Source organism: Vipera ursinii, assembly GCF_947247035.1.
Source record: "Vipera ursinii genome assembly, chromosome: W".
NCBI classification, from domain to species: Eukaryota; Metazoa; Chordata; class Lepidosauria; order Squamata; family Viperidae; genus Vipera; species Vipera ursinii.
In genome coordinates this window covers 35,402,236-35,414,264 of record NC_139522.1, presented here as the reverse complement: position 1 = coordinate 35,414,264, position 12,029 = coordinate 35,402,236, and the positions used below count along the sequence as shown (strand labels likewise).

Below are 12,029 nucleotides of genomic sequence, written 5' to 3'. Positions count from 1 at the left end.
TGCAGAGTCCTCAGCCGGGGACCTCTTCTCAGCTGCGTGAGCCCGAGAGTGCGGAGGAAGATGACCCACAGCTGGCCCTGTTGAAGGACGCCCGACGCAGGAGGCAGTCGAGCAGGAACAAACAAAGAAAGGCTGTGAGACTCCTCGGGAGGAGGCACAGGGAGACCACGCCCTGAGCTCTCTATAAAAGGAGTGTTTGGGGAGGGGCTGGTTGCTGAAAGCAACTTTTCCGCTTGAGAAGACAAGCTCTTGTGTTTTTGTTAACTGCGTAATTAAATCTTGGCAGATGCCTTTTAGCCTTGGAAGCTCTCCAGTCTCTTCTTCTTAAATAGGGGTTTGCCTTTACAAGGCCAGAAGAGGGCTGGTTCAGAACAACGGCAAAGAAAAACTGGATGACTTCCTCATACACCTCAATAGCCTACACCCCAAAATACAATTCACCATGGAAACAGAAGCTAACAATCAACTTCCCTTCCTTGATGTCTTAGTCTACAAGAAATCCAACGGCTCCCTAGGACACACTATCTACCATAAAAAAACACACACAAACCGCTATCTGAACGCACTCTCACACCACCACCCAGCACAGATCAACTCCGTAGCCAAGACACTCATCTCCAGAACAAAACACCTAGCTGACGAACAACACCTAAAAACCGAACTACACACTCTCACTAATGTACTAACAGCCAATGGATTCCAAAGAAACACGATTACCAACTTAATCCGAAGAGAGACACCCACAAAAACCCAAGACAGAGAACAAGAAAATGGCAAAGCCCTCCTCCCATACTTAAAAGGGACCACAGACAGAATCAGCAAGGTCCTCCAAAAACACAACATCAAAACAGCATTCTACACAGACAGAAAAATATCCACCATCCTAAGAAACCCCAAGGACATAATTGGCTTAGAAAACCAAGGAGTATACGAAATCCCATGCACCACCTGCCCCACCACATACATCGGACAGACCAACAGAAGAATAAGTGCACGCATTGAAGAGCACAAAAACTCACTCAGAAAGGGAGAACAAACTTCATCCCTGGTCCAACACTTTGAAGCCACGGGACATGAAATTGATTTTAAAAAAACCAAAACTATCGCCAAAATTGAACATTTTAACAACAGAATAATCAGAGAAGCCATTGAGATGGAAAAACGCCCCCACAGCATGAATAAACGAGATGATACCTCTCGCCTACCAGCCATTTGGAAACCCACCTTGATTGACAGACGAGGCCCAACCACCAAAAATGATACCAGACCCAAACTCATGATAACATCACATGACATCACCACCACACAACCATTCAAAAAGCAAATCCGAACCCACAATGATAACGAGGCACAACCACAAAACAGAAACCTAACTACAGCTGCAACATCAGCCACTTTAAACCCCTCCAAACCACACAATAAGCAAACTGACACCCACTATAAAAACATGGCACCACCACAAACACGAAGCCGAACAAAAGCAGCGCAACTCACCAGCTCAGGTCTGGAGCTGGCAGCTGAGACCAGCCCATCCACCCAGAACAACCCCCCACCCAATCAGAACACACCCACCATTCAAAACACACTCCCAGCCAATCAGAACACACTTGGTCCCCCACCCAATCAGAGCACACCTCCACAGAACACACCCCCTCTGGCAGTTTAAAAAAGAGGAACAAACAGCCACATGCTTCTCCCAGAAGAAGGAAGCTAAAGCCACCAGCCTGATGATGACGGATGGGATTCCGTCGAAACGTTGCGCCTACACCTTTAGTTCTACGCGGGGAAAAACCCGAAAAACCAAGGATCCATATATATATATATATATATATATATATATATATATATATATATATATATATATATATATATATATATATAGAGAGAGAGAGAGAGAGAGAGAGAGAGAGAGAGAGAGAGAGGTCTAAACACATCACAGGCCGGATCTGGCCCGCGTGCCTTGAGTTTGATATGTCTGCCTTAATGCTTGACTTTGGCAGGAATACGAACTGTAGAGTCTGGACCTTCTCTGCTATTATCCACTAAAGCCAACTTTTTCTTTTAAAGCCAATTTGTTAAATGTCTTTTTGTAGCATTTTGCTTTGTTTCCAGGATCATTGACATGGGCATGTTCATGAATCAGGAACCAGGATCGAGACAAAGGAGACTTTCCTTTATTAAGTTTTCCATGGATTTCCTCCATGGATTTCTATGGTTTATAATTTCAAATAAGGTTATTCACAGCTCTGGTCCTCTGATGGTACTTGGATCTTGGTTTTGGTTTTTGGTTTTGTTTTGTTTTGTTTTAGGACCATAGCTGCTTTATGTTTTTTTAAGAATGATATTCCTTTTGGAGAAAAACTGGGGTAAAAAAAATATTAAATTGGTTATTTTTCAGGCTGGAGCATGGCCTTTGACCCCGGCGCCTTCATCTACCTTTGCAATTCCTCAGGAACTGGAAAAAAGTGTACAGATGGTATGATAGATTTATTGCAGATTTAACAATGACTAAACTGAAATGAAGGTTGAACTGTGAGTCAGCCTAATGAGAATAAACACTTTTGGAGTTCTGTTATGAAGATTTAAATGTGAGTTAGCTTTTGGCTTGATCACAGCAACCTCCTCCACTTTGGACATCCTCTTGATGTGTGGACTATCGTTCAGGAGGGTATCTGCATTAGGGAAGATTCTGCACAAAGTACTTCCTAATGTCAATTTGTCTTTTTTAAGATGTAGGTGATATGCAGGCATATGAGTCTTCTAATACTACAGTACAGTCCAAATCAGTACCCTTACATATTCTATATAACTCCTTGTGCTAGATGAAGGGTAGAAGTGTGAAAATTGTCTAGAATTGTAGAATGAATCATAAGCAAACCTTCCTCATTTTTCAAATTCTATTGAGTGAAAATGAGGATTTAAAACTGAGGAAGGTTTACTTATGATTCATTCTGTAATGCCAAATAAGGCAAGCGTATTGACCTCTGAGTTAAGGTTTAATCAGGTTTCCTGATTAAAAGATAATTTTCAAGAATTCAGAATATCATTTAGGACATACTGCCTTCAGCAAGAGGATTCACTAATATCTTACTATCACATACCTTTTGCTGGGTATTTTCCTACCTACTATGATTCACATGGTATTTGTACTATTAACAAACATAATTGTATAATTATATAAGTTATATAATTTATTAAATTATATATCCACCTGTCTCACAAAATGTGACTCTGGGTGGTGTACAACAATTAAATAAATCAAATTATATAAATCATTATTAAAAATATAAAAATCATTATTTAATATATATATATATAAACCACCAGGCACAGGTCGCCTAGGACTCCTAGGTCTTGAGGGACATATGGAACATTATCAGGGATGGACTTGATGTCACCTTGGGGGGGAATTGTTCCATAAGGTGGGTGCCATATTACTAAACATATTCTGTTCTGATGGTTTGGCTGTTGACATATTGAAGGAGTCTTTATGCTCATATATTAATTACATTGCCATTTCTCTTCTGTATTAGCACTGCATATTATTTGGGAAGATTTTTATTTTCTTGGTTTTGGGGCATAATACGCCTTTTCTTGAGAATATCAGCAAATAGCCCAAGCCTGCAAAGATGAAATCAGGAAAGCTAAGGCTCAAAATGAATCAAGGCTTGTGAGAAAAGTCAAAAATAACAACAAAAAAACCTTCAACATGTAAAAAAAAAGAAAAAAGTCAAGGAAATGATTGGTCCATTAATGGGAGAAAATGGCGAGAAGGTGATGAGAAACAGGGAGAAACCAGAACTGCTAAACTCATTTTTTGCATCTGTCTTTACAAAAAAGAAAAAAAATAGTCCAACATATGAAAAACAGTACCGTAAAAAACAGATTAGGAATATAAGTTAAAATAGGCAATAAAATGGTAAGAGAGCACCTGTCCACCTAGATAAGTTCAAATCACCAGGACCAGATGGATTACACCTCAAGGTTCTGAAGGAACTGGCAGACGTGATCTCAGAAATACTGAACCATATCTTTCAAAGATCCTGGAGCACTGCAGACCTACCACAGAAGTAGAATAAGGGCTGATGTAGTTCCCATCTTCAAAACAGGAAAAAAATGGATCCAGGAAACTAGAGACCTATCAGCCTGACGTCAATACCTGGGAACATTCTGGAAAAGATAATCAAACAATGAATCTGCGAACACCTAGCGGCAAACAAAGTCATAACCAAAAGCAACATGGGTTTGTCAAAAACAGATCATGTCAGACAAATCTTATTGTATTCTTTGACAAAGTGACACAGTGGACCAGAAAAATGCTGTGGATATAATTTACTTGGACATCAGTAAGGCATTTCATAAAGTAGACCACAACCTACTACTAGATAAGATAGAAAAATGTGGGTTAGACAGCATCACCACCAGATGGATTCGTAGCTGGCTTGACCAGCCGTACTCAGTGTGTGGTTCTCAATGGAACTGCATCTACATGGAAGGAAGTATGCAGTGGGGTACCGCAAGGTTCTGTCTTAGGCCCAGTACTCTTCAATATCTTCATCAAATGATTTGGATGGGGAACTCATCAAATCTGCAGATGACACCAAGCTGGCAGGAATAGCCAACACTCCAAAAGATAGGCTGAAGATACAGAAGGATTTTAACAGACTTGAACATTGGACCCTAAGTAACAAAATAAAATTCAATGGTGAAAAAAGTAAGGTTCTACATTTAGGCAAGAAAAAACAAATGCACATGTACAGAATAGGTGGTACCTCGCCCAATAGTAGTAACTGCGAGAGGGATCTTGGAGTCCTAGTGGACAGTCACTTGAATATGAGCCAGCAGTGTGCTGCAGCTGCCATAAAAGCCAACGCAGGCCCAATCTGCATTCACAGTGGGACAGAATCAAGATCACGTGAAGTGTTAATACCACTCTATAATGCCTTGGTAAGACCACACTTGGAATATTGCAACCAGTTTTGGTCGCCATGATATAAAAAAGATGTTAAGACTCTAGAACAGAGATGTCAAACTCGCAATGTCACGTGACGTCACGCAACATATCAGAGCTTTTTCACCATTGCCGGCAATGGGGTGGGCATGGTTTCCTGATGAGGCGTCCGGCCCGTGGGCCGGCATTTTGACACCCCTGCTCTAGAAAGAGCACAGAGAAGAGCAACAAAGATGATTAGGGGACTGGAGGCTAAAACATGAAGAACAGTTGCTGGAATTGGGTATGTCTAGTTTAATGAAGAGAAGGACTAGGGGAGACATGATAGCAGTGTTCCAATATCTCAGGGGTTGCCACAAAGAAGAGGGAGTCAACCTATTCTCCAAAGCACCTGAAGGCAGGACTAGAAGCAATGGATGGAAACTAATCAAGGAGAGAACCAACTTAGTAATAAGGAGAAATTTAAGAGATTGGACAATCATTTGTCTGAAATGGTATAAGGTTTCCTGCTTGAGCAGGGGGTTAGACTAGAAGACCTCCAAGTTTCCTTCCAACTCTGTTATTCTGATATAGATACCAAAATTGCTGGTCGTAATAAATAGGGGATCATCTGGCATTACCTTGTACCATCTCTAACTAGAGAATGAAAAGCAGTGAACAGAAAAAGAATAAAACTAGTACATTGGAATCCGTTTCAAGCTTATGTTCCTATGACACACCATCCTCAAACTTAACATTTTTACAAACTTAACATTTTTACTTTTCACAGGTAGCTCATCTGCCAGCTCTTAGGGTTAATAACTACCTTCTTGATTCCAACATTTGTTAAAAAAACAAACAAACCTTAAGTTTCTTACTGTATGGTAGTGATATACTATAAAATCTGGAATGGGGAATATAAGCTCTTCATTTAAAATGAGTTGAATATTTTCTGAATTTCTTGGTTTGTAGTGAGAAACTAATGTAGGGAATTATGGAACATTTTGTGGTTCAAGTTATAAGATGATACGATTGAAATAGTAATGATGCTTTTAAGGCTGTTAATCAAAACCAGAAAATCAGAACAGAATATTCTGCACTCTTGTAAAAGGAAGACAAATTTATCTGAAATATTGAACCTTGTAAAATATATTAAATTGCTTTCTAGGAATAGCCATTCACCTGATTCATACATATAAGCCAATGTGCATAATTATTCTAAAAACTTACCTTTATTCAATGGAACTTACTCCCAGTAAATGGCTTCTACAACCTGATGCTGTTCCAACACATATGGAAAATGCAGTGTAGCTTTATATGGAAATAATTATCTAAAACCTTGGAAGAGGCTGCCAAGTTCTGAAGAATCTTGGCCAAAATTTCTCTTGTCTCCATTATTTATTTATTTATTTATTTAGTTGCATTTGTATACCGCCCTTTCCCTGAGGACTCAGGGCGGTTTACAGGGAATTAAAAAATCCAATATACAAAAGTTAAAACCATATTAAAAAATATTAAATTAACCCTGTACACAATTAAAACCCCAATTAAAAATTACTCCTCAGCCTGGGCCCGAGAGCTCAAAGAGCCAGGTCTTCAGGCCCCGGCGGAATGATCGGAGGTCGGGGGCAGTTCTCAGCTCCACCGGCAGCTGGTTCCAGAGGGCAGGCGCTCCCACTGAGAAGGCCCTATCCCTGGGTGTCACCCGCCGGCAATCTCTCACCGGCGGAACCCTGAGCAGACCCTCCCTGTGGGAGCGCACTGGGCGAAGGGCGTTTGATGCCGGCAGCAGGTGTTCCCTCAAATAACCCGGACCCAGGCCATGTAGGGCTTTATAGGTAATAACCAGCACCTTGAATTTCACCCGGAGGGCAACCGGAAGCCAATGCAGCTCGCGGAGTAGAGGTGTTACATGGGAGTATCGGGAAACCCCCATTACAACTCGCGCAGCCGCATTCTGCACCAGTTGAAGCCTCCGAGTGGTCTCAGATTGGTTAAATTCCTTATTAAACCAATCTGAGATCCAAATGTGGCAAACATGATGTCAGTGGGCATTCTGGACAGCTGTTGGTGATTTAAAGGAATGTCTTAACTTTTTTGTGTACTTCCTTGCAGCTAGATAAAATTGTGTAATAAGCACATTCTTAATTGACACCAAACTTCCTTGCACATTTTTCAAAATGGAAAGCCAGCTTGATCATCAATAAGAACTTTGTTTTTAAAGTATCATTTTATTCAGTTACGGGTTTGCTTTCTGATTCATTTGGTCAGAGGCAATTCACTAATATTCTTTGAATTTAGCTAAAATTTGCCTTTTCTTTTTACTTTGTTTCAACTGGGTCCTGAAAGCGAGAAAAGGCTATGAAATTGACAGTCTATTAAGCTTTTCTTTTAAATGTCATGGCACCAGTAAGAGATGCCCCTCCTGCCCCCCAAGTTCTGAGGCTTAGAAATTAAGTTTAAATCAGTTAAGTTAAATGATATTGTACTAATCTCCACTCTGGGTACTGTATTACTTTCATGTAGTGGACCATTAACGTAAGTAATAAGTGATAAATGTATCTGAATACAAAATATATTAAAGCACCAATAAAGGTGTGTGCATTTGATTTATGGGATTAAATAGGCATTCATGTAATATTTCATTATAATTAATGTGAGGTTTATCTTTTTGCAATCAGTGTAGCAAGAGATTCAAAATACTCAAGAGTTATTTGAGAATCTGTAGAAAGCCTCTTCCGGTTTATTTTATCAAAGGACAAATTGTTCTAAGTACTGTTTAAATAAAGTTGTTCAGAAAACAGATTTCCCTGTTTAAAAAAGGCTAAAGCAATGGAGGTATTATTGTTCCTGTTCTGTATTTTTGCAGCCTTCTCAGGCATGGATTATTGTTGAGAATTACGGTAATTTGCAGCTTTCAAAGCATATTCTTGGAGCTGAGGTTCCTGAACTTTTAAATCATCATCTAAGAAGAAATTGCTAGCTAAAACATTTTCTACATTCTTCATAAAAGGAATTTGAGATGCCCAATGAATAAAGTATTGTGGCCCATTTCTCCCACATATAGGTTATGTGTACTTTTTTTTACCAATTCCCCTTTAGTCTGATTATGTTATCTAATTTGGGTAATGAAACATCTGCAAGAAAACAACCAAGCTCAGAGAGTACTAAGGACCCCTCATTTCTATCCTGAGCTACAAATATTCTCCTTTATTGGTTCCTTTTAGTCTTCATTTTCAAATGGGATTGATAGTGATTTGAACCACATGGTTACCATCTTATATAAAAGTGTACCAATTCATATAAAAGTAACTGAGTAAAACAAATCTGATGTGAATATAACATGTAAAAAGATGAATACTCTCTAAATCTACAGTAGTAAATTATATGTGGGAATGATCACAGACTGGAAAACCAGCACAGAACCACAGACCAAATAATAGAATAACAGAGTTGGAAGGGACCTTGCAGGTCTTCTAGTCCAACCCCCTGCTCAAGCAGAAAACCCTATACCATTTCAGACAAATGGTTGTCCAATCTGTTCGTTAAAAACTTCTGGAGGCAAGCTGTTCCACTGGTAAATTATTCACATTGTTAGGAAGTTTCTCCATTATTCTAGGTTGCTTCTCTCCTTGTTTAGTTTCCATCCATTGCTTCTTGTCCTGCCTTCAGGTGCATTGGAGAATAGCCTGACTCCCTCTGGTTTCTGGCAGCCCCTTAGATATTGGAACACTGCGATCATGTCACACCTACTCCTTTTCATTAAACTAGACATTCCCAATTCCTGCAACTGTTCTTTGTATGTTTTAGCCTCCAGTCCCCTGATCATCTTTGTTGCTCTTCTCTGTGCTCTTTCTAGAGTCTCAACATTCTTTTTATATCATGGCGACCAAAACTGGTTGCAATATTCCAAGTGTGGTCTTACCAAGCCATTCTAGAGTGGTATTAACACTTCACGTGATCTTGATTCTGTCCCACTGTGAATGCAGATTGGGCCTGCGTTGGCTTTTATGGCAGCTGCAGCACACTGCTGGCTCATATTCAAGTGACTGTCCACTAGGACTCCAAGATCCCTCTCGCAGTTACTACTATTGGGCGAGGTACCACCTATTCTGTACATGTGCATTTGTTTTTTCTTGCCTAAATGTAGAACCTTACTTTTTTCACCATTGAATTTTATTTTGTTACTTAGGGTCCAATGTTCAAGTCTGTTAAAATCCTTCTGTATCTTCAGCCTATCTTTTGGAGTGTTGGCTATTCCTGCCAGCTTGGTGTCATCTGCAGATTTGATGAGTTCCCCATCTATTCCCTCATCCAAATCATTTGATGAAAATATTGAAGAGTACTGGGCCTAAGACAGAACCTTGCGGTACCCCACTGCATACTTCCCTCCATGTAGATGCAGTTCCATTGAGGACCACACACAGTACGGCCGGTCAGCCACTTACGAATCCATCTGGTGGTGATGCTGTCTAACCCACATTTTTCTATCTTATCTAGTAGTAGGTTGTGGTCTACTTTTTCAAATGCCTTACTGATGTCCAAGTCGGAGGGGCAGCGGCGACGATCCCCACCGGTCAGAGATCTTCTTACGATCACCAGCTGGCTGGCGCCGTTTTTGGCGGCGCAGAGCCTTTTTCTCCTCCCGGATGGTGGCTGCAGATGGTGGGCCTGGTCATCGGCCCCGGCGGACATGTTGGCGAATTCCCGGACTTAATACATCTGCTGGGATTGCCTCTCTCCGCCGTTAGAAGATTGTCTGGACTGGCGGATGGGTGCTTGGGAAAGAATGTTCCTGTTCTTCCCCCCCCCCCCGGACTGGTGGCGCTGGCCGGAGATCCGAGGATTGACAGAGGCCTGGCCTGCCTGTTTTTATTTTTCCGGCTGACAGGCAGGCATTATGGCTAGCTCCATGCCTGATGGGAACTAAGATCCCTCCTATTGATAGTCCAGTGTGGCTGGGACCGGACCGTGGTGGGAGGACGGTTTTGGACTGGCCAGTAACCACCTCACTGGTGTGAGAGACCAGTTGGGGTGGCCCTGGCTCAGGATCCCCTTTTCTCTCTCTGCTCCTGATTGGACTCCCCAGCCGGAGTGAGAGGACGACTGAGGTTGTCCCTTGGATTTCCATCTCAGGTGAGAGCTGAGATGGCTTTGCAGACTAGGAGAGGTGCCTACTGGACTTTTTACCATCTATACACCATCATTGAGCGATCCTTTGGACACAACATCTGCCCTAAAAGACTATCTCAGCGCAGTATGACTTATTATTACTCCGAAGCGGACTTGTATGCCCTTAGGGCAGTTCCTGCCTCATGGGCGCGACCTGTCGCCTGTTTCCATACTCCCCTTAATGACGATCCCAAGCTTTGGGATTCCGAGAGGTGGCTGGGCTTAGATAGGGGCCTCGAGTCAAGACATGCTAAGAGGCCCCTGATAAAATTTTTAGCCGGTTATTTTAAGAGGTTAGGGAGGGGGAGGGAGGGGGGGGTAGGGAGGGAATCTTTAACCGGCACTCAGTCTGGTCCTGTTAGAGGTCCTGACGGGACGGGGTTGGGGGAGGTGGCTGCTGGTTCTGGGAATGTGGGGGTGGGGCTTCAAATCCCCACGGCGATAGGGAATGGCAGCAGGTGTTTGCGCGGAGGGCCATATCAACATCTGGGATCGCGCCCCCGCTATCTCCGAGCGGTGGCGCGCTCCGACCCTCCGGTTAGCACCCTCCTACCCGGGGATGAGGGTGATCAGGCCCCTGAGCTCAGGTTGGTCTATTTTAACGCTAGATCCGTAGTTAACAAAGCTCCCCTCATCCGTGATCTGATCGAGGAGGAATGTGCGGATCTGGCGTGCATCACGGAAACTTGGTTGGGTTCGGAGGGAGGGGTGCCTCTCACCGAGTTATGCCCGCCAGGTTTCCGGGTGCTGCACCAGCCACGGGCTCAGGGCAGGGGTGGTGGGGTGGCAGTGGTTATTCGGGAGACTTTGTGTCCCCGGGAGGCCACCATTGTCCAGATGCCCGGGAGTGAATCCCTCCTCTTGAGATGTGGTCCTCGGGTTCAGTTGGGCTTGTTGCTCACATACCTGGCGCCCAGCTGTGTGGCAACAGCCCTGCCTGAGCTGCTCGACACCCTCTCAGGGTTGGCGGTGGAGTTCCCCAGGCTTATAGTCCTGGGTGACTTCAACCTGCCATCACTGGGGGGGTCGTCGGAGTTAGCTCGGGAGTTCATGGCTTCCATGACAGCCATGGGCCTGACCCAGGTTATTGAGGGCCCTACTCACGAGGGGGATCATACTCTCGACCTGGTGTTCCTGTCTGGACAGTGGTTGGATGATCTGGGGGGGGGTTCTCCGTCCATCACCCCTCTGTCATGGTCAGATCATTACCTCCTGAGGCTGGTTTTCCGTCATGCCATCCCCCGCCGCTGGGCGGCGGAACCGACCAGGTGGTTCCGCCCCAGGCGCCTAATGGACCCGGACCGGTTCCAGAGGGCGCTTGGGCCGATACCTATCACCCTTACCCACAGCCCAGTCGAGGCTCTGGTGGAGGCCTGGGAAACGGCTGCCACCAGGGCACTCGACTGTGTTGTACCCATGCGACCTCTGACTCGGCGCAGATCCCGTTGGGCTCCATGGTTCTCGGTGGAGCTCCGGGAGATGAAGCGTCGGAGACGAGGTCTAGAGAGCGGTTGGAGGTCCAGCCGATCCGAATCCGACCGATTGCAGTTAAGAACCTTTATAAGGTCTTATCTTGCGGCGATAAGGACGGCGAAGTCTAACTACTTTGCCGCCCTTGTCGCGTCCGCAGATAATCGCCCGGCCGCCCTGTTTAGGGTGACTCGCTCCCTCCTTAACCAGGAGGTGAGGGAGGATCCCTTGCAGGGACGAGCCGAGGAGTTCAGTCATCATCTGACGGACAAAATCGCTCGGATCCGGACCGGCTTGGACTCTGACTGGGCAGAGTCTGATGTGGAGGAATCAGGCGGTCTTGAGCATGTTATCTGGACTGAGTTCGACCCTGTTTCCCCTGATGATGTGGACAGGATCATGGGGAGACTGAGCTCCACCACCTGTTTGTTGGATCCGTGCCCCTCCTGGCTAGCTT

General features: G+C 44.0%; 1 protein-coding gene across 2 annotated transcripts in view; it reads left to right on the top strand.

Annotated features, from left to right (window-relative positions):
• LOC310648259 (cullin-2-like) overlaps positions 1–12,029 on the top strand; it is a 261,274-nt gene that overhangs the window by 179,419 nt on the left and 69,826 nt on the right. For both annotated transcript variants that reach the window (XM_083376009.1, XM_083376010.1), the window contains one exon: positions 2,399–2,476. In XM_083376009.1, coding sequence (XP_083232135.1) covers positions 2,399–2,476 — 78 coding nt within the window. The remainder of the gene's footprint in view (positions 1–2,398; positions 2,477–12,029) is intronic.